This window comes from Schistocerca piceifrons, chromosome 11, assembly GCF_021461385.2.
Source record: "Schistocerca piceifrons isolate TAMUIC-IGC-003096 chromosome 11, iqSchPice1.1, whole genome shotgun sequence".
In the NCBI taxonomy this organism is placed as follows: domain Eukaryota; kingdom Metazoa; phylum Arthropoda; class Insecta; order Orthoptera; family Acrididae; genus Schistocerca; species Schistocerca piceifrons.
Window position 1 is genome coordinate 63,803,896 of NC_060148.1, and position 26,348 is coordinate 63,830,243.

Here is a 26,348-nt window from a genome sequence, read left to right on the forward strand (position 1 = left end):
CCACCATACTTGCTCCGGACACTGCGAGAGGGCTGTACAAGCAATGATCACACGCACGGCACAGCGGACACACCAGGAACCGCGGTGTTGGCCGTCGAATGGCGCTAGCTGCGCAGCATTTGTGCACCGCCGCCGTCAGTGTCAGCCAGTTTACCGTGGCATACGGAGCTCCATCGCAGTCTTTAACACTGGTAGCATGCCGCGACAGCGTGGACGTGAACCGTATGTGCAGTTGACGGACTTTGAGCGAGGGCGTATAGTGGGCATGCGGGAGGCCGGGTGGACGTGCCGCCGAATTGCTCAACACGTGGGGCATGAGGTCTCCACAGTACATCGATGTTGTCGCCAGTGGTCGGCGGAAGGTGCACGTGCCCGTCGACCTGGGACCGGACCGCAGCGACGCACGGATGCACGCCAAGACCGTAGGATCCTACGCAGTGCCGTAGGGGACCGCACCGCCACTTCCCAGCAAATTAGGGACACTGTTGCTCCTGGGGTATCGGTGAGGACCATTCGCAACCGTCTCCATGAAGCTGGGCTACGGTCCCGCACACCGTTAGGCCGTCTTCTGCTCACGCCCCAACATCGTGCAGCCCTCCTCCAGTGGTGTCGCGACAGGCGTGAATGGAAGGACGAATGGAGACGTGTCGTCTTCAGCGATGAGAGTCGCTTCTGCCTTGGTGCCAATGATGGTCGTATGCGTGTTTGGCGCCGTGCAGGTGAGCGCCACAATCAGGACTTCATACGACCGAGGCACACAGGGCCAACACCCGGCATCATGGTGTGGGGAGCGATCTCCTACACTGGCCGTACACCACTGGTGATCGTCGAGGGGACACTGAATAGTGCACGGTACATTCAAACCGTCATCGAACCCATCGTTCTACCATTCCTAGACCGGCAAGGGAACTTGCTGTTCCAACAGGACAATGCACGTCCGCATGTATCCCGTGCCACCCAACGTGCTCTAGAAGGTGTAAGTCAACTACCCTGGCCAGCAAGATCTCCGGATCTGTCCCCCATTGAGCATGTTTGGGACTGGATGAAGCGTCGTCTCACGCGGTCTGCACGTCCAGCACGAACGCTGGTCCAACTGAGGCGCCAGGTGGAAATGGCATGGCAAGCCGTTCCACAGGACTACATCCAGCATATCTACGATCGTCTCCATGGGAGAATAGCAGCCTGCATTGCTGCGAAAGGTGGATATACACTGTACTAGTGCCGACATTGTGCATGCTCTGTTGCCTGTGTCTATGTGCCTGTGGTTCTGTCAGTGTGATCATGTGATGTATCTGACCCCAGGAATGTGTCAATAAAATTTCCCCTTCCTGGGACAATGAATTCACGGTGTTCTTATTTCAATTTCCAGGAGTGTATTTACATAAACGATCTGGTTGATGGTATTGACAGCAGCCTTAGACTGTCTGTCGATGATGCTGTAGTCTACAGGAAAGTAGTATCAAACGAAAGTTGTGAACAAATCAATGAGGATTTGCAGAAAATAAATGCCTGGTGTAATGGCTGGCAGTTCTCTCTCAACATTAGTAAGTGTAACCTACTGCGTATAACAAGGCGAAAATCCCCATTAATGTACGAGTACAAAATAAAGGATCAGTCTTTGGAAGCGGTAACATCAGTCAAGTGTCTGGGTGTGACTATTCGAAATGATCTCAAATGGAATGATCAGATTACACAAGTAACGGGTAAGGCGACCTCTAGATTGCGGTTTATTGGTAGAATCCTGAAGCGATGCAATCCTTCAACAAAGGAAATAGCTTACAATATGTTGGTTCAAGTCTTAGAGTATTGTTCGTCTGTATGGGACCCTTACCAGTTGGGTCTGATTCAAGCGATTGAGAAGGTCCACAGAAAAGGAAGAAGATTCGTGACTGGTGCATTTAGCCATCGCGAGAGCGTTACAAATCTCATAGAAAGTTTGAAGTGGGACACACTTGGAGATAGCCGACGCGCTAAACAGAAAATTCCGAAATCCAATATTCACCGAGAATGTAGAGCATATTTTATTACTACCAACTTTCAAATCGCGTAATGATCATCATTCAAAGATAATGGAAATAAGAGCTAGTACTGAGGCGTTCAGACAGTCGTTTTTTCCTCGCGCGTTCCACGAGTGGAACAGAGGGGGTAAATATGACTTTGGCGCGAATTGTGCCCTCCGCCACACACCGCTTGGTGGCTAGCGGAGTATATATGTAGATGTAGATGTAGACTAGCACTGCCAAACAGTGCATTTCTGACCAAGATAAATCTACTACTATCAAACGTAGGTCCTAACTGGAGGAAGAAATTTCTGAGAATGTACGTTTGCAGCACAGCACTGTATGGTAGTCGAACATGGTCTGTGGAAAAACCGGAACAGAAGAGAATCGAAGCATTTGAGATGTGGTGCTACAGAAGAATGTTGAAAATTAGGTGGACTGATAAGGTAAGGAATGAGGAGGTTCTACGCTGAACTGGTGAGGCTCTGAGCACTATGGGACTTAGAACTGGTGAGGAAAGGAATATATGGAAAACACTGATAAGAAGAAGGGACTGGATGATAGGACATCTGTTAAGACATCAAGCAATAACTTCCATTGTACTAGAGCGAGCTGTAGAGAATAAAGACTGGAGGGAAAACAGAGAGTGGAATACCATCCAGCAAATAATTGAGAACTTGGGTTGCAAGCGCTACTCTGAGATGAAAAGACTGTCACAGAAGAGGAATTCATGGAGGGCTGCATCAAGCAGTCAGAAGACTGAGGACCCAAAGAAAGAGAGAGAGAAATATGCTACCCACTCGTTCCAGTATTCCACAGCGAATGATATATAGCTTCGAATGGAATTTAACATTGTGTCTGGTGATCCAGTCCTAAAACGAATTTTTGGGAGTCAGTAATGCAACATTGCCGCCAATTTTCTTCGGAAATCCTGATACTTTACCACATTTGGCTAACTAGTGGGGGCACTTGATGTGGGGGGGGGGGGGGCGTGAATGGCCTAGTGACCCCTCTTTCCTCCATGGACTTGGCACATTGCCAAGTGCCTTAGAGACAAGAAAGTGCTGATGCTGAATGTGATTACGACCAACAAATAACTGGACAACACCATACGATCAGATAACTTGTGTAATAAATATCTGAACAATTATAATAATACCTCCTGATGTAACCTCGTCAAGTACTAACTTTATTTTATTTCATTAGTCTTTTTATTAATAGAAACTATTATGTAGGCATGCTGTTCCTATTTTGTGTTAAAGTTTTTCCTGTCTACTCCATTTTTATTTATTTACTGTTCAATCTTTGTTCTTTTTCATTGCATTACCACCACTCTGTCAACGATATTACTTATTGTATGTTTATGCTTCAGTCTAGACGTGTGACATCTCTTCCAATGTTGTTTGGAAACATTGTAACTTCTTTGGTAACAATACTCAGTAATTGTCTGAAGATGGCCTCATAAGCCGAAACCCGGTTAACAAAATTGAAAGTAGTATTGTAGAACAAAAGGAAACTGGTGCTTCTCACTTATTATAATTTTGTTCTACCAAGAACCGATGGAAGAATCTGGTAACATAAGAACAGTTGATTAAATGAATCAAGAACGGAAAGAAATGCAAATGCATCAACGTTTCATCACATTACTGACATTTAGTAACTGCAAACAGCGCACTCCCCTACTCTCTCTCTCTCTCTCTCTCTTTTTCCCTCACACACACACACACACACACACACACACACACACACACACACACACACACGCACACGAGCGCAGGCACCAGCTCGCGCCCTATGAAGCAAGAAGTCTGTGTTATTTTGTACTTTGCACCACTCACTGCTCAAAGGAGCACGCTTAGGCAGGAAGATAACAGCCACATCATTGATTGATTTCCCAAACGCGTTGAATTCTGGATGTGCCCTGGCCCAGATGGCTTCCGCGGTCCAGATGGTGGTATCATCGTTCTCCGTCATGTGGATGCCTCCCAGGCGTATATGGTACTTCTTGAAGCTGCAACAGTAAATGTAGTATCAGCAGTTTTTAAGCAGAGACTGGCGGTAGAACTAATTGCTACATATGGTTGATTGAAAATCAATACATGAGACATTCAGATGCAGCAGACCAGTCTATAAGTCGCTGCTCAGCTGTAATAGGTGTATGTTTGAAATGTCTACAGATATATGCAGAAACACTTTTAGAGAGTGTGACAAACAGAAGCGCAATTAATTTACCAATAAATTCACAATACTGTAGTTTTGTCGAACGCATAGAAAACGTAAAAAAAGCTCTCGCACTTCATCGTAGCCATGTGATAACTGTCCGTGATGTGTTGGCAAATGTGCCAACACCTTGTAGATAGAGGCGGCCTAAATGCACGCTATCTAACGCAGACGGGCGTGAATTCTGGAACAGGATAAGTAGTGGATTCTAACAAGAAAAGTATGCAGCTCCTCGAATACTTATCTTTTATTCTTTGATGTGAATTACAGCATTCTTGATGAGACATTTCATACGATAACTATCAAACTATGTAAGGCTAATGGCGCCTTGCTAGGTCGTAGTCATGGACCTAGCTGAAGGCTATTCTAACTGTCTCTCGGCAAATGAGAGAAGGCTTCGTCAGTGTAGTCGCTAGCAAAGTCGTCGTACAACTGGGGCGAGTGCTCTTCCGTATCTCGAGACCTGCCTTGTGGTGGCGCTCGGTCTGCGATCACACAGTGGCGACACGCGGGTCCGACATGTACTAAATAGACCGCGGCCGATTTAAGCTACCACCTAGCAAGTGTGGTGTCTGGCGGTGACACCACATTCCTCCCCCGCAAATCGGCGAACGGTCGTGTTATAAGGCTTCCGCCCGCCGTGGGGGGGGGACCCCATGTTGACGTATGCAATGAGGTGGGGAGGCTAACAACAGGCGAGGCTGTGCCACCCGCACCCGGCCATTCGGTCCGAGGGGAGCTAGGAAACGCCTGAAAACCTAGTCCAGGGTGCACGTCAACATGCGGTGTATGCACCCGTAATGAGACAGGAGGGGCCGAAGGGTCGACCTCCATTGCGTCGGGGTACCCGACGCGCGACGACGTCATGTGGTCCGGAGCGGGCAAAAGTTCCATGGCGGAGGACAGCTGGTCACGGGAAGCGATCGGCGGCGCGTGTCCCAGGGAGGCGCTTGGCGGCTGCAGCGAAGCGTCGAGTGCGGGCGGCGCCGGCGGGAGAACAGGCGGCGGCGGCGGCGCGTCGCCATGGGGCAAAATGGAAGGCATCGTCGGTAACACCTGGGGATGAGGCGAGCCAGTAGATGGGTCCCCAGTGCGCTGACCGGACGGCACCGTCGCTGAAAGCAGACGGGGAGCGGCAGAACCCGTGCGACGACAGAGGCGCAGCTGATTGAGATGAAACTGCAGCTCCGGTATCGAGCTGGAATGGTATGACCTTGCCATGAAAGTCCAAATCTACAAAAAGTTTATTGTCCTGCTGACGACAAGAGCGACTGTCTCGTGCAATTTGAACTGATACAGGCACAGCATCACTTGCTAATTGACGTGATTTCCGGGGACATCGCCGCACACTTTTTGTGGGACGAACACCGTCACAGTTAGAGACAGTGGCACTGAACGAAGTGGAATTAACAATATGAATGTCCATGGGCGAAGGTCCACGAGCTTGAGTGTCCTTGGTTCGATTCCGGCGCGAAGCAAAGGGCCTGGAATGATTGTGATTGTCTGATCGGAGCTTTTTCTGGCAAACACTTTGAACATGTCCTTTCTTATTACAGAAAAAGCAAATAGCTTGGCGTGACGGGCAATGTTCACGCGAATGTCTAGTTGCACACCGCGGGCATGATTTCAGCACTGCATTTGCTCGCTTTCGCGGGACACGTGGTTGTGCGGACGTGCGCGAAGGCTGTTTGCAGTTCCTTGCAGCGCGCCCGGCGGCCCGGTTAATGCAACACACAGCTGGCGAAGTTTCAAATGATTCCTGAGCACAGTCAAGTGTGTCTTGTCTATCCAATATGTCTATCACTTGCTGAAGGGATGGATTAACTAGTTTCAAAATCTGTTCTCGTATGCGAACATCAGAAACGTTCTGTGCTATTGCATCACGCACCATAGTATCTGAATAAGGAAGGCCACAGTCACATTCAAACGCACAATCCCTAGTAAGGCCTTGCAAAGTTGCAACCCACTCCCGATTAGTTTGACCGGCCGTACGTTTTGTACGAAAGAACGTATACCGTTTTGCAACTCCATTAACTGTTTCTTTGAAATAGGCGTCCAATGCCGACAAAATTTCATCGTAGGACAGAGTCGCTACGTCGCGTCGGGAAAACAATTTCACTATCACACGATACGTTTGCACGCCGACACAAGACAATAAGTGAGGCTGCCGCTCGTTACCTTGAATTCTGTAGGCGGCGAGATGAAATCCAAACTGGCGTGACCACTCGGTCCAAGTCTCGTGCGCCGCGTCAAAATTGCGAAACTGCGGTGCAACTGCATGTTGTGGCTGCGGTAGCGGCGAAGCGGCGGCTGCCGCGTCGTGTTGCAGTGCACGTTGACCCTGGACGAGCTGTCCAAGGGCATCCAATAACGCCTGCGTCTGCTGATTCTGCAAGAGATAAAATTCGGACAGTACATCTGGCGAAGCCATGACACAAGTAAATGTAAGCAATTAGAAAGAACAAGACCCTTTCCGTTGACTCGTCGCCAATGATGTGTTGGCAAATGTGCCAACACCTTGTAGATAGAGGTGGCCTAAAGGCACGCTATCTAACGCAGACGGGCGTGAATTCTGGAACAGGACAAGTAGTGAATTCTAACAAGAAAAGTATGCAGCTCCTCGAATACTTATCTTTTATTCTTTGATGTGAATTACAGCATTCTTGATGAGACATTTCATACGATAACTATCAAACTATGTAAGGCTAATGGCGCCTTGCTAGGTCGTAGCCATGGACTTAGCTGAAGGCTATTCTGTCTCTCGGCAAATGAGAGAAGGCTTCGTCAGTGTAGTCGCTAGCAAAGTCGTCGTACAACTGGGGCGAGTGCTCTTCCGTATCTCGAGACCTGCCTTGTGGTGGCGCTCGGTCTGCGATCACACAGTGGCGACACGCGGGTCCGACATGTACTAAATAGACCGCGGCCGATTTAAAGCTACCACCTAGCAAGGGTGGCGTCTGGCGGTGACACCACAGTCCGAAACCACTGATAAGAGAGAAATCCAAATATGGTAGCAAAATGAGTGCAGCGCATGATAAACTGATCTGAGATTGCAGCGAAGTGTCTTGGCCGTGGCTAGCATCGTGCTCAGATAGCGACGTGCCCTGCCCATCATAGAGCACACGGCTTTTGCATGCAGCAGTCTAGGTGGAGAGACAGGGCAACCCAGTGTGGGCACCAGCCGACTGCAATGACTCAAGTGGCCAGCTTGTTAATTTTGTCATCGCTGCCCGCAGGAAGTACGAATGTCTGCAGATAACTTGCTTCGGTTGGTGTTGTTGACGTGGCAGAATACTGAAGTAAAGCCTGAAAGTCTATCAGCAAGGGACCAGTCTTCTAGCACTTAGCAGCGAAACCCTTGGTTGTTTTCATGGGCGTGGTTGATAACATTGTGGTTTATGCCTTTGGAATGCTATTTCGCGGTGCTGGAGACTCCAGAGGAAAAAACTGGAATGAAGCCATAGGACATTTGGGGGATAAACAGTTATGCAAGGGACTACACATGTCGGCCTGAAGGGTAACCTGTATTTCATCAGAAACGCTACACTAAAAGACGAACCAAATTCCATGAAATGCAGTAACAGGTGAAGCTACCCAAGACTTACGACTGGCGAAGGAAAAGGAGTTCTATGAATCACAGAGTTACTGGGACTCATTAAGTAAAGAAAATAACCCTAAAACGCATCAGTAACAGATTTTATTTTTTGCAGGCTCCAAGAGTGTACAGTAAAATGGCTTCACTGGGTTCATAGAGACTAGATCTAAGGTTTTGGTGCTTCAGTGTGTCTGCTGGCCGGGGTGGCCGAGCGGTTCCAGGCGGTACAGTCTGGAAGCGCGCGACCACTACGGTCGCAGGTTCGAATCCTGCCTCGGGCATGCATGTGTGTGTGATGTCCTTAGGTTAGTTAGGTTTAAGTAGTTCTAAGTTCTATCATTGGGGGAAGTGGCAACAAAACGACTATTCACGTTGGTGTCTAGAATATATGAGTCTGGCGACATACCATCTGACTTTCGGAAAAGCATCATCCACACAATTCCGAAGACGGCAAGAGCTGACAAGTGCGAGAATTATCGCACAATCAGCATAAAAGCTCATGCATCGAAGCTGCTTACAACAATAATATACAGAAGAATGGAAAAGAAAATTGAGAATGCGCTAGGTGACGATCAGTTTGGCTTTAGGAATAGTAAAGGAACGAGAGAGGCAATTCTGACGTTACGGCTAATAATGGAAGCAAGGCTAAAGAAAACTCAAGACACTTTCATAGGATTTGTCGACCTGGAAAAAGCGTTCGACAATATAAAATGGTGCAAGCTGTTCGAGGTTCTGAAAAAAGTAGGGGTAAGCTATAGGGAGAGACGGGTCATATACAATATGTCCAACAACCAAGAGGGAATAATAAGAGTGGACGATCAAGAACTAAGTGCTCGAATTGAGAAGGGTGTAAGACAAGGCTGTAGCCTTTCGCGCCTGCTCTTCAATCTGTTCATCGAGGAAGCAATGATGGAAATAAAAGAAAGGTTCCGGAGTGGAATTAAAATACAAGATGAAAGGATATCAATGATACGATTCGCTGATGACATTGCTATCCTGAGTGAAAGTGAAGAAGAATTAAATGATCTGCTGAACGGAATGAACAGTCTAATGAGTACACAGTATGGTTTGAGAGTAAATCGGAGAAAGAGGAAGGTAATGAGAAGTAGTAGAAAAGAGAACAGCGAGAAACTTAACATCAGGATTGATGGTCACGAAGTCAATGAAGTTAAGGAATTCTGCTGCCTAGGCAGTAAAATAACCAATGACGGACGGAGCAAGGAGGACATCAAAAGCAGACTCGCTATGGGAAAAAAGGCATTTCTGGCCAAGAGAAGTCTACTAATATCAAAACAGGAAGAAATTTCTGAGGATGTACGTCTTGAGTACAGCATTGTATGGTAGTGAAACATGGACTGTGGAAAAACCGGAACAGAAGAGAATCGAAGCATTTGAGATGTGGTGCTATAGACGAGTGTTGAAAATTATATGGACTGATAAGGTAAGGAATGAGGAGGTTCTACGCAGAATCGGAGAGGAAAGGAATATGTGGAAAACACTGATAAGGAGAAGGGACAGGATGATAGGACATCTGCTAAGACATGAGGGAATGACTTCCATGGTACTAGAGGGAGCTGTAGAGGGCAAAAGTTGTAGAGGAAGTCAGAGATTGGAATACGTCAAGCAAATAATTGAGGACGTAGGTTGCAAGTGCTACTCTGAGATGAAGAGGTTAGCACAGGAAAGGAATTCGGGGCGGGCCGCATCAAACCAGTCAGTAGACTGATGACAAAAAAAAAAAAAGTTCTAGGGGACTGGTGACCTCAGAAGTTAAGTCCCATAGTGCTCAGATCCATTTTAACCATCAGTTTGTCTGCGTGACAACATTTCGTTTAAATTATTTTCCTCTGCTTCCTCTGTTTCTGCACATTCAAATGGCTCCTTATACCGCAAATCTATAAGAATAAGATCAATATTGAAACCAGGTGGTAGTCAAGGAAAGGCAGGATTCGGTTACAATTGTGGACGGGGCCATAATCAGTTACTATTGGTTGCCGTTTACAGTTGCACACATTTATTTTTAAAACAGTAATTCCAGACTCAACAATAAATAAAAAAATACCACACGTTATTAATGAAGGAATAAACAACAGTGTAAATAATAATGTTTTCAGTGCATTACAATTTAGCAAATCACCATAAAATACGGATACAGATTATGTTTAAAAAGAACAAGCCACCGTGATCATGGCTGAAGGCCTTACACGCCAAGAATGGCAATAAATTAAGAATGTTTTAGAACTCGCTGCGATTACAACCTACAGATACTGAAATATTAAAAAGTAAGTGGCCACAACCACAGCAGAAGGTCTCAGACACCAGGAATGTAATGTATTGCGAATACATAGAAAGAAGGATCCTTTATTGTATGATTATATGATAGCGGAACAAACACTGGTAGCAGTTACTTCTGTAAAATATCTGGGAGTATGCGTGCGGAACGATTTGAAGTGGAATGATCATATAAAATTAATTGTTGGTAAGGCGGGTACCAGGTTGAGATTCATTAGGAGAGTGCTTAGAAAATGTAGTCCATCAACAAAGGAGGTGGCTTACAAAACACTCGTTCGACCTATACTTGAGTATTGCTCATCAGTGTGGGATGCGTACTAGATCGGTCTGACGGAGGAGATAGAGAAGATCCAGAGAAGAGCGGCGCGTTTCGTCACAGGGTTATTTGGTAACCGTGATAGTGTTACGGAGATGTTTAACAAACTCAAGTGGCAGACTCTGCAAGAGAGGCGCTCTGCATCACGGTGTAGCTTGCTCGCCAGGTTTCGAGAGGGTGCGTTTCTGGACGAGGTATCGAATATATCGCTTCCCCCTACTTATACCTCCCGAGGAGATCACGAATGTAAAATTAGAGAGATTAGAGCGCGCACGGAGGCTTTCAGACAGTCGTTCTTCCCGCGAACCATAAGCGACTGGAACAGGAAAGGGAGGTAATGGCAGTGGCACGTAAAGTGCCCTCCGCCACACACCGTTGGGTGGCTTGCGGAGTATAAATGTAGATAATGACAGTGAATAAGGTTTTGAGGCTTACTGCTAAAATACAAATCTCCAATTATTTTTTAAGCAAATAACCACAGTCACAGTTGAAGGTCTTATACGCTAGGAATGGCAATTATATAAAAAATTTAGAAATCTGCTGTAAAACAGCAAATACAAGCAAAGGTTAATAAAAGAAACAAGAAACTAACCACCAAAATGGGTGAAATAAGATGATGGTAACCTTGTAAAACAACCCTTACACTGCTAGATTTATTCCAGAAGGCGACCAGAACTATTAACTACACATACATAACCTTTAATATAGTGTTGCGGCCACATGTAGTAAGCATTGCTTCACGCAGTGGAGAACGGCCAAACAGAGGCACGCTGGCGACCGAGGCGTTGCGAAGTAAGTGCGGCACAGATAGCCTTGCTGACAGCAGCAGTCTACCAACAAGCTGACGCAAGGACGCACACGGACCGAGCACCGAGCGAAGCCTGGAGAGTGCTGAGTAAGGAGAAGTGAGGCCGGCACGCTCTGTTACGCTGCAATATACTGCACGGGTAATAACAAAAAGCTACCACCGAGGGTAAGAAACGTCCTCCTGCCAGATATAAATAGTGGAGCGCAGGCAGCAACGGACAGAAGCCATCAGGAAGAAGTTGGGATCTGAGGACGGACGTGGTCCGTGTCCGAATGTTCAATCTTCGTAGGTGACGATTCCGGAAGTCTGTTCCAGATTGCAGGAGTCATCTGTTCGCCGCCAGATATCTGGGGGTCGGCCCGAGTTCGGTCGGCACCACGGCTGACTGACTACAGCGAGAACTTCCAGCAGGACCGGCCGCAGCGCGGTCTCGGCCACAGGCGCCGCCGGGGACTGACGCCCGGACTCCACGGCAACCCGGCCCCACGGCGCGTGGTCCGTCCGTGACGGGAGCTCGCGGACACGGCGACTGACGGCTTCCCAGCCGCCGGTGCAGCAGGCGGCGGCAGCTGACTTCACGGCGACGAGTTCATCTCAACCACAGGGCATCCTGGCTTCAGCGGAGCACTGCTGGCCTAGTGCGAGCAGCAGCGCGAATTGCGCACATTGTCGGAGAATCTACACAGCAGCAGCAGCAGGGCTGGGCAGCGACGATGAGGGAAAAATTGTAAAGAAAGTTCAATAAATTATTGTAAAACTCCACGCCGTCTCAGTCTTTGGCACAGCCACTGTGTATGCTGTTAACAAGTACTGCAGAAGTCGTAACAAGTGGCCTTCTGTCGTAACAATAGGTATGGTAAAAAATAATACAATAACAAAACACAAGGGCCAGTCACAGATGGTGCTCCAGGAATCCACCTCTGAGAAGGTCCGGCAACAAACACTTTCATGAGTGATGAGATAGGCAGCCAAAAGTTGCATTCACTTCACAAGATGGTAACTCAGTCTAACGAATGACTAATGATAATTTTGCTAAAGCTACCTGACGTCTAATAAACCAAATGCAAGAATGGAACAACACGCCAAAGCTGGAACTAGTGGACTGCATTGCGCCCCCAGAATAGTGTGCTTAGAACGCCTGGAACGAGAAAGGAATCACTACCACTGGAGTAGAAGAATCACAAATGGCCTACAATCAAGAAAGCTGTCAAAACTACACGCCTTTCTGCACAGCAGCGGCAAGGCGACGAAATGTACACTGCCGTTACATACACTAACCCCCAGGGCAGGTAACTGGGGTGTTAGCGGCCACCAGGCAGGAAAACTACCGCTGGTTGAACTTAACAAATTATAACAAGCTTAACGCAGTAAGTAGTCATAAGATGTAAGCAGTAAGTGGTAATAAGAAATCGAGGAAAGCTAATCAGATCCGCTTTCCCGAAACACTCCACTCGCTGCTCTTCGCCTCGGTGACACTACGAGCAGCAACACGAACCCAGGTCACTGGGGAATCGCGAGATATCACAATGGTGGAGGTTTCTCTACTTGGATTGACACATCTTAAAGCCTGCAGGATCTGGTTTACGACGAGGCCGTGCACCCTCGTGACCACAGCCCTTCCATCCGGCAGTAGATGCGCTCCGCCAGCGGTCCCGGCGTGTTCTCGCACTGCGTGGACCTGGCTCCTCCTGAGTCCCCAACCGAACTGGCCCATTCACACGCTCTGTAAAAACAACGACGTCGCCCCACAGATAGGCCAACAGTTACTACATATCGATAATCGCCACTGCTGCCACTAGCGGACAGATAACGCTTGCAAAACCGAGTGGCGCCAGTCAACATACGAAGACAAACAACCGCAACCATGCCAACTAAATGATACCGTCTGGCCTGCAACAGGGACGGAAACCTACAAACAGCACCAACGCGAGCCACAGCACGGCTCAAATATGACATGAATTCGATAGATGCTCATTATCGATTTGTTGACATGCCAAACTTGATTAGCCATACATGTGATGAGATGAGACTATAAGTTAGAATTCAATTGATGTTTCGCACCATCAGTCAATTAATATTATATGTGTCATAAGATTTTGATTTACGAGAGGCGTTCAGAAAGTAAGCTCCGATCGGTCGCGAAATGGAAACGACTATGAAAATCCGATAAAGCTTTGCACAGATGTGTTGGGTGGTGTCTCTAGTATAACCTCAGTTAGCATCACGTCGCTCTTCTCATTTCTGAGCTCGCAGTGAGTGCGTAAAGATGTCTAGAAAATAGTGTCTGCCGCCAAGTACGAGGGCCTGGTGAGAAATTTCGCCTGAAGCTATGCAGCTAACATTACATAACTGTCGTGCTGTTTCTTCTTCAAGACAATTCTCAGCCGCATTCTGCAGGGGCAATGAAGATGCTCCTGCATCGTTTTCAAATGGAAATGTGAGATTACCCACAATACAGTCCGCAATTGTCTCCCCCTGAGTTTCATCTCTGGTCACATGAACCGCTGTCTTTGAAGACAACATTTTGACACAGACAACGAGGTGTAGGCCAGCGTGGAGAATTGGCGGAAAGCACTGGCGGCTGCCTTCTATGATGAGGCTATTGAAAAGTTGGTACAACGCTATGACAAAAGTCTAAGTCAGAACGGCGACTACGTAGAGAAGTAGCTGAAAGGTGTAGCTAATTGTTACAAGTAAAACATTTCTGATGTTCACTGTGGTTTCAATTTGGCAATCAATCGGAGCTTACTTTCTGAACAGGCCTCGTATTTAGAATTGTGACTTATATAGATGGGAATATTGAATTTAATTGATGAAAGGAGAAATATAAAAATTCAGCAAATGAAGCAGGAAAAAAGGAATACAAACGTCTCAGAAATGAGCTCGACAGGAAGTGAAAAATGGCTAAGCGGGAGTGGCTAGACGACAAATTTAAGGATGTAGAAGCATACATCACTAGGGGTAAGATAGATGTCACCTACAGGAGAATTAAAGAGACCTTTGGAGAAAAGAGATCCACCCATACAATTATCAAAAGCCCAGGTGGGAAACCAGTCCCAAGCAAAGAAGGAAAAGTAGAACGGTAGAAGAAGTGTATAGAGGGTCTATACAAGGGCGAGGTACTTGAAGGCAATATTATGAAAATGGAAGAGGATGTAGATAAAGATGAGATGGGAGATATGATACTTCATGAAGAATTTGACAGAGCACTGAAAGACCTAAGTCAAAACAAAGCCCTGGGAGTAAACAACATTCCGTTACAGCTCTCACAGCCTTGGGAGAGCCAGCCATGACAAAACTCTTCCATATGGTGAGCAAGATGTATGAGACAGACGAAATACCCTCAGTGTAATGAAGAATGTAATAATTCCAAATAGATTAGGTGCTGACAGATGTTAAAATTATCGAACTATCAGTTTAAAAAGTCACGGTTGCTAAATACTAAAACGAATTCCTAATAGATGAATGGAAAAACTGGCAGAAGCCGACATTGAGGACGATCGGTTTGGATTGTGTAGAAATGTAGGAGCACACAAGGCAATACTACCCTACGACTTATCTTAGAAGATAGGTGAAGGAAAGGCAAACATACTTTTATAGCATTTGTGGATTTAGAGAAAGCTTTTGACCATGTTCACTGGAATACTCTCTTTCAAATTCTGATGGTGAGTAAATTACAGGGAGCAAAAGGCTATTTACAATTTGTACAGAAATCAGGTGGCAGCTATAAGTGTCTAGGAGTACGAAAGGGGAGCAATGGTTGTGAAAGAAGTGAGACAGGTTTGCAGCCTATTCTCAATGCTATTCAATCTGTTTATTTAACAAGCACTAAAGGAAACAAAAGAAAAATTTGAAATAAGAATTAAAATCCAGGGAGAAGTACTAAAAACCTTGATGATTGCCGATGACATTGCATTTCAGTTAGGGACAGCAAAGGACTTGGAAGAACAGTTTAACAGAAGGCCAGTGTCTTGAAAGGAGGATATAAGAAGAACATCAACAAAAGCTAAACGATGATAAAGGAATGTAGTCGAATTAAATCAGGTGATGCTGAGGGAATTAGATTAGGAAACGAGACGCTTAATGTAGTAGATGAGTTTTGCTATTTGGACAACAAAATAACTGATGATGGTCGAAATAGAGAGGATATAAAATGTAGACCGGCGATGGCAAGAAAAGCGTTTCTGAAGAAGAGACATTTGTTATGACCGAGTATAGATTTAAGTGTCTGGTAGTCTTTTCTGAAAATATTTGTATGGACTGTAGCCAAGTGAAGTGAAACATGGAGGATAAGCAGTTTACACAAGAAGAAAACAGAAGCTTTTGAGATGTGGTGCTACAGAAAAATATTGAAGAATAGATGGGTAGATCACATAACTAATGAGCAGGTACTGACTAGAACTGGGGAGGAGAGGAATTTGTGGCACAACTTGACTATAAGAAAGTATCAATTGGCAGGAGACATTCTGAGGCCTTAAGGGATCACCAGTTTAGTATTGGAAGGAAGTGCAGGGAGTAAAAATCGTCGAGGGGGACCAAGAGATGAATACAGTAAGCAGATTCAGAAGTATGTAGGTTGCAGTAGTTACTCGGAGATGAAGACGCTTGGACAGGATAGAGTAGCATGGAGAGCTGCATCAAACCAGTCTCTAAACTGAGAACAACAACAGAGCGAAATAATCAGCAATGAGTTGCAGAAAAGAAATTTAATTTCTTAACAGGCTTGTGGTACTTAGTGCTCTTCAGAAGCTTATGCCTATCGCATTATTTGCGAGTGTCAACAATAAGATCTATATACCAAAATGCTGTGGTCATGTGGTTTGTAGTGCCTATACAAAATAAACTAGATCACCATGGCATTTTGCTGTATTCAAAAGGAGGGAAAAGGAGTGGTGGCAGTGGTAGGAAGGGATCCAACCATTCTCTACCCCTAACTCTGCCAAATCCTAACACTGACAAGCTGATCCCTTGGAGACATCGGATAAGGCCAGGATAAAGAAGAAGGAGAAGAAAGAAGAGCCTTGAACAGGGCAGACTAGCACGGGTAACTGCATCAAACCAGTCTTCTGATTGAATACCTCAACAGAAACAAAAATCACCGAGTATACTTTGTGTATGTCGGTTTTGGCCATACTATTCCCACTACTCTTTGTATTTACACCTGTGTTGCCATTCAGTTTACTACCAGAAAGTGACAACGTAGGAGATTTTGCTGTGACTCACACATTCCTTAGGTCAAAGCTTAGGTAAATTTTTTATAGTCCTATGTAAGTAATAGCGAGACCAAAAAGATCATGTGATAGCCGTATCTGTAGCAACCAGTAGTGTTACATGTGGCTCCTTTGTGCTGTGCGACTGGCACAATTCTCCAAATCGACTGGGGTTTTGTTACTAGTTAGTGTTTAGCTTCTTTTTCCTAAAAGAATGGAGCCACGAGGCAGAGAGGCAGCTTGCAAAGGACCCAACAAGTGACAACAGCAGAAATTGTATATGTAGTGCTGTGGTGAGCAATGGTAGGTAGGGACAAGGCATTCAAAGGAAGGAATATTGGGTTTAATGTAGAGGTCAAGCTAGGATTTTGTCAACGATGGGAAAGGAAATCGGCCATTCCCTTTCAAAGGAACCATCCTGAAATTTGCCTGGAGCAATTTAGGGAAATCACAGGAAACCTAAATCTGGATGTCCAGACGTCGGTTTGAACCGTCGACCTCCCGAATGGAAGGTATTCAGTTCACTAAATGAAATCATGAGGATGTGCTTCCAAAAGCTGTTGAGCTTCACCATACTTTCTGATGTTACAGAGCCAAAATTGTATAAAATGATATATGTGAATTTTAGAAAAGAAATACCAAGGTGAACTGGCACTGGGATGGATACTTTTGATTGTGGCCAGCGAGTGATACGAGTTGTGTTGATGAGCGTTCTGTTGCCACTTGCATTGTAGCACACTGTCTGATGGGGTAGTGCCGGGCAGTTTCGCGGTTTCTGAAGCTCTGCTAACGACATTGCAAGTGGGATGCTGTAGTAGAGTGCTGTACTGAACTTACATGATATGAATTCTTGTGTATGAATCTTCGATCTGTCCTGTTGGTACAGTTAGATGGGATGGCGAAAGTTTCATTATTCTGAGTGAAGGACTACTGCTCTTTGATCAGTTGGATGTATGGCATGTTTGGGAATGTTCTCACTCAGAGACTCGGTTATGAACTTCTACCAGATACACTGCCTTATCAATTAAAGATACTCTGAGTAAATCACACTCCGTTACATTGGTGTCTTATGTATGTAGTTGTAGTTATTCGTTAAAATACGTTTCAGTAATGTGAAACAAGGTCACTGTTAATTATTTCATAGCAGAGTCACCTCTGGGAGTTTGTCAATATTATGTCAGGCAGGGAGCTTTGGAATTTATGGTATGGAGAACTGTCCCAGAGGAGGCTGTGCATATCGTCCCACTTTACTGCCTTGGAAATGTACACTGATCCACATCCAATCGCGACAATCGTTCCCCCCAGCCAGACGAGTCGTTTGGCAGCCAGCTTGAGGCTGGGTGAGCGAGAGATTATAGGAAGTTGAGAGCTGACCATCAGAGAGGGGGAGGTACCAATGGTCGGAGAGTACACCGCCCCCCCCCCCCTAAATGTTGCAGATTAGTAGCCAGCTAGTTGGCGTGGCACGTGAGCCAGCGAGCATTTTGTGTTCTTTAGCACGTCTGCCACCTCGATGTCGTCGGCCCGCCGATGGGCCAACTCCTCCAGGCCAGTGGGGGACTTGATATCATTCACCATGGACTCGAAAACTGGCTGATTAGGTCCATGTACCACAGGCATCAGGGAAGCACTTCTTTGCTCAGGTTGAAGATGGCATCTGCAAGCAGATGGTGGTCAGTGAGCAGTGCCTGGATGGAGGCAGCATAAGGGAGATGGTGACAGTAGAAGTCTTAACTTCTAGGAATCTTCACAATTCATGAAAGTCCAATTGGTAGATGTAGGTGTCAGATAAATTCAATGCAGTTGGCTATCGAAGAGATGCCAATACCATGAAACCAAGAAAAGTTACGCTGTAGCGAGGTAGTTGAAACTTCTTGCAGTTAATTTCGACGTAATTGTTTTGGAGTGTATCCTGGATGTGCCAAGTGTTGTTGATGTTTGTTGCGGAGGGGGAACAATCAAGGTGTCATCCGAATGTGCAAATGCGAATTGGAGATTGAAAATTAAAGAATCAGTAAACCGTTGTCAAGTCTGGGCCAAATTTTTGGGACCATACAGTATGTGAAACAGTACTCGAAGACTGCAAAGACATAGAGCATTCTTGGGATGTCGTCCTTGAACAAGGGAATTTGGTGGTGAGCTTTGTGGCAATCAAGTAGACTGAACACACGTGCACCATTATGCAGTTGGGTGAACTCCTGAGTGTGTGCAACTAGATGATTTTCTGTAATAGTGCGAGGGTTCAGAACCTTGAAGACCCTGCACAAATGGAGCACAGTTTTTTTGGGATTGAGGCAATGGGCCTTATGTCATACAGGGGATCTCTCTATGATATTGGTATTGTGAAAAGTACTATTATTAATTGTACATAACCATCATCACGTGAAGCTGCAGGAGTAATGTCTTCATTAGCCCAAAGGGCAGGACGCATTGGGAGGAATCATGGAGAGAAAAATGTCTTTGGTGTTGGAGTCCTGTGCAGTAGATGGCGCCAGAGAGGACGTGGGCATGGTTGCCAAAGTGTTGTCGGCGTGTGATGGATACTCAATGGACAGCTGACAGTGTCTGATGAGCTTACAACAATTGCATGGATGCTGCGTTGATCAGCTGGCGCATCACAGAAACTCGAGTGTAAGCTTGACCAGTGATATGGGGAGTTGAGCAATTAGATTGGAGCACTTGGAGAGAGATATAAGGAGGGGGTCATTAGAGGGGGGGAAAGGGAGTAGAGCCAAACAACCCTGGGAGTAGGGAGATGGAGGCGTGGTGAAGCAATGAAACTGACTGGATACTAGGTGACAACCCAAAATGTTTCAGGAAGTCTATATCCAGTATGGGATTATCCACATCTGCTCTGTGGAAACTGCGTGGAAAATGAAGATTGGGAATGAGGTGGACCTGAAGCTCTGCAGCACTGTGGATAGTGATGTCAGGCATCAGTAGGCACTGACTAGAGCCCATAGCTGGCCCCAGAATTCGGATGGAGTTTGTGAACAAAAGCTTTCTTCGTGGACAATGTAGCGCATTAACTTCAGATGGAGGGCGCGATAGCTGCTAGATTATCGATGATTTGGCAGCTGAGCAATTCTGGAGAGTTGGTGGGCCGAAATTGACAGTGTCTTTGTGATCATGTAGGTGGTTTACCAGGCTGATAAAGTATGAGTCCTCATGCATTATGCCACGCAGGTTGAAGAGATTTCAGCCAGGGAAAACAAGGTTCAAGGGGTGTCTTTCAATTCACAGGCAGTTTAGGGGACATGCCAGTGAGAACATTCTGCGTTGGAGAATGTTGAATCTGTGGATTCTGAGGCTTTGAAGTAGGTAAGGCACTGAGGGCGATATCTTGACTGAGAGAAGGGTGATTTCCAAGAGCAGCATCACCTGATGTCTTCGTTGGGGAGGGGGTCGAGAAGGTGACTACACGTAGTGCACAACATGGTAGGTGCGAGAGAGCAGTTGATCAGCTGTGGTCGTCAAATGCAGCAATAGAGGACTTTTGTACGTTGCGAGAGCTCGATGTGATATGTCGCCCAAGGCCTCGTTTTGCTAATTTTTGAGGAAATATTTGGCACTTAGTTCCACAGCGAGTGTCTGCAAACATCCTTTGTATGGTGACAGCTTTTGGCAAACAGATTCATGTTGTGGTCCAACTTAATGTCACAGTTATTCAAATTGTGATGCAACGTTATCGTAGAATGTAAATTTTGTTGTGGTAGAATCTAAATTTTTGTGCTTGGTGAGTTGTTTTTATAACTGAAGGAGAAATGTGTTACACATTACACCACAGAGTACGATATACATAGGGATCCACTTACACAGTGACTCATAGTGCCTTATGGCAAAATTATGGATGTGCAAGGTGATACCGTCGAGTCCTTTGAACTCCGTGTGAGACAATATCTCCAGCCAATCTCGTCTCTACACTGGTAGCGTCCACACAGCACCGTTCAAGTGTGTAAAGGTGCTTCTGTACTGAACGTGTGCTGTTTAAGAGTTGTGAGAAGAAGATTCATACGTATGTCTTTCTTTGACTGTCATCTGGTACTGTAGATGATGAAGAGCTAGATGACAGGCTTTTGTGTGAGGAGGTATGTTTGCACCTTCGACAGAACTGATGCATTTGGGAAATGGTAAATCGACTCCAGCGCAGGGAGTAACGTCTGCATTCTCAAACGGTGGTAGTATGGCATGCAGTATCACATAGGTGAGTGATATGCACATTTTCACTTACCTGAGAAAACTGTATGCACAATTCATAAACATAGCACATTAACACCAACAAATTAGAAGTGATTTCCGCATGTCACTTCTGCGTCATGTACACCATGACTTTTATACATGAGTATTTTCGTGGTAGTAACTTTGAAAGGGAATTGGCACCTCCTGTGTTCTGATCTACCCCACCTGATTATTTCTCATGAGGGTACTTCAAGAATTTTGCTTACAAGTATCACCGTCACACTAGTATCAAACTGTAGAAACAAACTGAAACTGAGGGGATACAGTTAAAAATGAAGACATATGGAAGAGAATGAACATGGGCGTCGATGTAATGGATATATTCAAAGCAAAACGATGGTGACTATATGGGTGTGTGCGCTATGTGGGTGAGGACAGATAGCTTAAGAAGATGATAGAATGGACTACATTTTATAGAAAGAAAAGAGGACAGCGAAAAACAATACGGAAAGAGGGAGACAGAAGAGCTATGTCAGAGAGGAATTTACGGGTGGGAGATCGTATACATGGTGGACTTTCGAAACTGAGAGGCGAGAAACAACTACAATGTAGAGCACTTGCCCACGAAAGGCAAAGGTCCCGAGTTCGAGTCTCGGTCCGGCACACAGTTTTAATCGGTCAGGAAGTTTCATATCAGCGTACACTCCGCTGCAGAGTGAAAATCTCATTCTGAACTACAACGTTTTATCAAATTTCAACACAAAAACAAACTGAATGACATGTTGGTGCAAGTAGTCAATAAATATTACAATATTTTTTTACGAATGTGCAGTGATATTTTTAGTGATGTGTATCGCATTATGGAGGTCACTTTCAACAATTTTATATCTGACTGCACATGGACAATCTAATTATATCTCTTTCATATTAGTGATATGATGTTACATGCTTGTGATGAGTTCATACCGACTATTGCGTTAGTGTAATACTCTTAATATCAGTGGATGTATGTGTTAAGTGCTGAAGTGTTGGCATAAATAAACATACTCTCACATTATTCTGTGTTTGCTAGAAGTTAAGTTTACTCTTTGATAATGATCTTTTTTTAGATCTTGGCTGCATGAAGTCAGGCAGCGAATTTGTAGTGAATTAATAGGCTGTCGAACAGTGGTATCGACAAGTGTATGTTTTTCTCTGTTGTGCAGTCTTGTTTAAAACAGATACATATGGAGTGACAATGATTAGTGATGGAGCAAACCTCTGTTGATCAATAGCACTGTATACTTTGGTTTCACGTATAGCAATTCACAGGCGGGCTGCTAGATTTGTTACTGGTAGGTTTGATCATCACGCGAGTGTTACAGAAATGCTTCAGGAACTCGGGTGGGAGTCTCTAGAGGAAAGGAGGCGTTCTTCTCGTGAATCGCTACTGAGGAAATTTAGAGAACCGGCATATGAGGCTGACTGCAGTACAATTTTACTGCCGCCAACTTACATTTCGCGGAAAGACCACAAAATAAGATAAGAGAGGTTAGGGCTCGTACAGAGGCATATAGGCAGTCATTTTTCCCTCGTTCTGTTTGGGAATGGAACAGGGAGAGAAGATGCTAGTTGTGGTACGAGGTACCCTCCGCCACGCACCGTATGATGGATTGCGGAGTATGTATGTAGATGTAGATCTTTCTAAAAAATCGAGGACGAGTGATTAAAAATTAGGAAATGATATATAGTCTACTAATTGATTTATCCTACATACGAGATGAATAACATTACTGGGCATCAAAATTAGACAAGAACAGAAATATTACTCGTTTTGGTAGAAATGGATGAATAGGTTCGCTATAAAAACTTTGAGACCTATATTTAGACCAGGCCTGGCTAAGATTTGCACTCTCACTCGGCGAGAGCAGTTGAGTCCGCTCGCGTGCTCCTGCTTCCCCCACCACTGTGTTATTCCAAGCAGGTGTGTGAGTGAGATGGTTCCACAACTGTCAAACTTAGGATGACGTATCTGCAATGCAGCACAAATGTTTCTAAGAGTCGAATATTGTAGCATGCTTCTATAACCAGTGTTTTGTCACTAGTGTTTATTTTCAACTTTTTATTTTTCTACCAAGCACTAACTTTGTGCATTAGATCGTACTAATAAAATGAGCAGAACTACAAAAAGTTTTATATACAATAAGACTGATGTTTATAAATTTAAAGACACTTCGATATAAGAATGTATAATGCATCTGGAACAATGGTTCTTAACAGTCACACAGATAAAAATACACAGATTAAAATTTGTTAAATGCTAACTTTCGTAGGGCCTTGTCAAATTCATAACAGAAAAAAAAAGTTCATGTACATATGTTGAACTAAAGACTGAAATAACTTAAGCATCTTGTCTGGTGATTGGGAGATTGCTCTTGCGGTACATTTCATAAATGTCTTGTAGATTTCTCGACGGGAAATACAGGTCACTGAGCTGGATACAGCTGACCCGGATACTACACTCTACGTCGAGGAGCTCAAGTTGGAAGTAATGAGATACATTAGCAGCCACAAGCGAGAACGGTATGGTAAATGAAATGAAGTCCGTCTTGAGTAGTGCACCGTCTTGGAATCTCTTTCAGAATTGACGATGAAATGGTTCAGTTATTGAAACATAATGAGCCACACCTGGTGCACAGATGATCTCCTCGAATTCCACGAAGTGTTCTGTATCGTGAACTTGAAGCTGATTTTTCCCACAGGATTAATTATTGCTTGATGTTATCAGCCATATTTATTACCAAACAGTTCTTCCTCTACATTAAAAAAATTGTTCAAATGGCTCTGAGCACTATGGGACTTAACATCTAAGGTCATCAGTCCCCTAGAACTTAGAACTACTTAAACCTAACAAACCTAAGGACATCACACACATCTATGCCCGAGGCAGGATTCGAACCTGCGACCGTAGCGGTGGCGCAGTTCCATCGGTTCCAGACTGAAGCGCCTAGAACCGCTCGGCCAAACCGGCTTTGCTTTAAAACACTCAATGAATTCAGATAACTGACCATGAAAATTTTTATCACTGCTGATTTAGCCTTAACTCAATTTTTCCCTAAGGGTGCCTTCAGTTCAGCCAGCAGTCACTCGTATTTGTCACAAGAGAAGTGCATCATATAGTCTTTCAGGCTGCTGTTGCAATGATGTTACAATTAAAGTTTTTCCAGTTCGTAATAATGCGGTGGCATATTAAGTACGCTGTATGGTTTTCAAACTAGACACATCAAAAGAAGTTTTGCATCGCGTCGGTTCCGAGAATTCCGGAACCTGTACAGAAAATTGGAATAGAGATCAACATAAACATCATTTCTGCCCTTTTTATTGCTCATGAAACCACACATTGCATGTTGTACCACCATAGAGCGAGACCTTCAGAGGTGGTGGTCCAGATTGCTGTACACACCGGTACCTCTAATACCCAGTAGCTCGTCCTCTTTCATTGATGCATGCCTGTATTCGTTGTGGCATACTATCCACAAGTTCATAAAGTCACTGTTAGTCCAGATTGTCCCACTCCTCAACGGCGATTAGGCGTATATCCCTCAGAGTGGTTGGTGGGTGACGTCATCCGTTTTCAATCTATTCCAGGCATGTTCGATAGGATTCAAGTCTGGAGAACATGCTGGCCACTCTAGTCGAGCCATGTCGTTATCCTGAAGGAAGTCATTCACAAGATATGCACGCGAATTGTCGTCCATGAAGACGAATGCCTCGCCAATATGGTTGCACCATCAGTCAGAGGATAGCATTCATGTACTGTACAGCCGTTACGGCGCCTTCCGTGACCAACAGCGGCGTATGTCGGCCCCACATAATGCCAACCCAAAACAGCAGGGAACCTCCGCCCTGCTGCACTCGCTGGAGAATGCCGGACATTTGCCACGCCGGACATTAGCCACACTTGCCCCTTCGCCAGGTAGCGATCCCTCAGGTAAGGGACGCCCTTCCTCGTACTTCTTCTGTCCGCTTTCAAACCGCCGCCTCCACATCTTACTCGATACGACCAGTACGTAAGGGACCTTCTTCTTCGACATATTGGCCAAATACAGAGCTTCTTTTCCGAAATCGAAATATTTATTACTTTTGGGAACCGAAAGCAATACCGACGATTATGTCAGTATGTAATTAGTTCTGCCACGTATAAATATAGATCCCTCTGCCTGTACGGTAGCTTCCTTTCACGCTTACTGATCGCGATTGAAACAGTCCATCGGCAGGGGAGCAACAAGAAAGGAACGATGTAAAGAGAATGCGAATGTACGGTAATCATTTCTTTTTGACCACTGCATTTGTGCCTACTTTAATTACTACAACTGCATGCCCAAAAGACAATAGGGAACGCATAAATGGGTTTGTGAATGTTTGAAAAGGAGAACGACATACTCCATATTAATTTACTCTCTAAAAACATTAGTTAATGTAGTGTAGCGGAACAATGCTCAAAACATAACTGAAAACACGTTCGCTAAATAGAGATAAGAACATCTATGATTGACATGTCATCTAAAGTCGACTTAGAATTTTAAAATGTTAGAAATAAGGAAATGAAGTAATACAGAACGCTACGCTTGTAACGTGGTGGTGTGGCCGAGCGGTTCTAGGCCCTTCAGTCTGGAACCGCACGACCTCTACGGTCGCAGGTTCGAATCCTGCCTCGGGAATGGATGTGTGTGATGATGTCCTTAGGTTAGTTAGGTTTAAGTAGTTCTAAGTTCTAGGGGACTGATGACCTCAGATGTTAAGTCCCATAGTGCTCAGAGCCATTTGAAACATTTTTTGTAACGTACGTTGTTGTTCTACATTGTTTAGTTCTGGTATTTACAGGGTCACAGAGAAAGCATCTTAGGTTCTGGAAGGAAAAGCCGTAATTGTAATTGTCCGCACTACAAGAGAAACAAGAAGGACAACTTACGGAAAAGTAATGTACGCTCACAATCGACTTTGAAGCAGGTAGTTCCTGTGACTTAGTATGGGCAGAGGTTATATTCGACAACCGGAATGAATTAATAACTGGCTCCTTTTACCGACCCCCTGTCTCAGATGAAACAGTTGCTGAACAGTTCAAAGAAAAGAAAACTTGAGTCTCATCACAAATAGGTACCCTACTCATACAATTATAGTTGGCAGTTACTTCAATCTACCTTCCGCATGTTGACAAAAATACATTTTCATACACCCTATTGTAAATAGAAAACAACTTCCGTAATTGTTCTAAATGCTTTTTTTAAAAATTATTTTTAGCAATTAGTTGACGAGGCCATTCAAATTGTAAATGGTTACGAAAACACACCTGACCTCTTAGCCACAAATAATCCTGAGCATCACGACGGATATAGGGATTAGTGAACACGCAGTCGTAGAGAGGCTCACTTCCGTAACAAAGAAATTCACCAAAACTAAACGCGAAATATATCTATTTATAAAAGCAGCTAAAAATTCGGGTGACATCTTTCTAAGAGATAGTCTCCAATACTTCCAAACTTTGTAAATGAATACCATATGTGGCTTAAGTTCAAAGAAATAGTATCAACAGCACTCAAGGTATTTGGTACACAAAACATGACAGAAAGCTGTTGCAGGAGCACCGAAAAAGGCACGTAGAATTTAGACGAACGCAAAATCTCCAAGATTGGTGAAGTTTTACTGAGTCTCGAAATTTGGTGCGGATTTCAATGCGAGATGCATTTAA

At 44.8% G+C, this 26,348-nt stretch overlaps 1 protein-coding gene across 1 annotated transcript in view; it reads right to left on the reverse strand.

Moving 5' to 3' along the window:
• The window catches only part of LOC124719695 (chymotrypsin-like protease CTRL-1), a 122,124-nt gene that overhangs the window by 49,176 nt on the left and 46,600 nt on the right, over positions 1 to 26,348 (reverse strand). Inside the window, exon 3 of the mRNA XM_047244903.1 lies at positions 3,839 to 4,011. Coding sequence (XP_047100859.1) covers positions 3,839 to 4,011 — 173 coding nt within the window. The remainder of the gene's footprint in view (positions 1 to 3,838; positions 4,012 to 26,348) is intronic.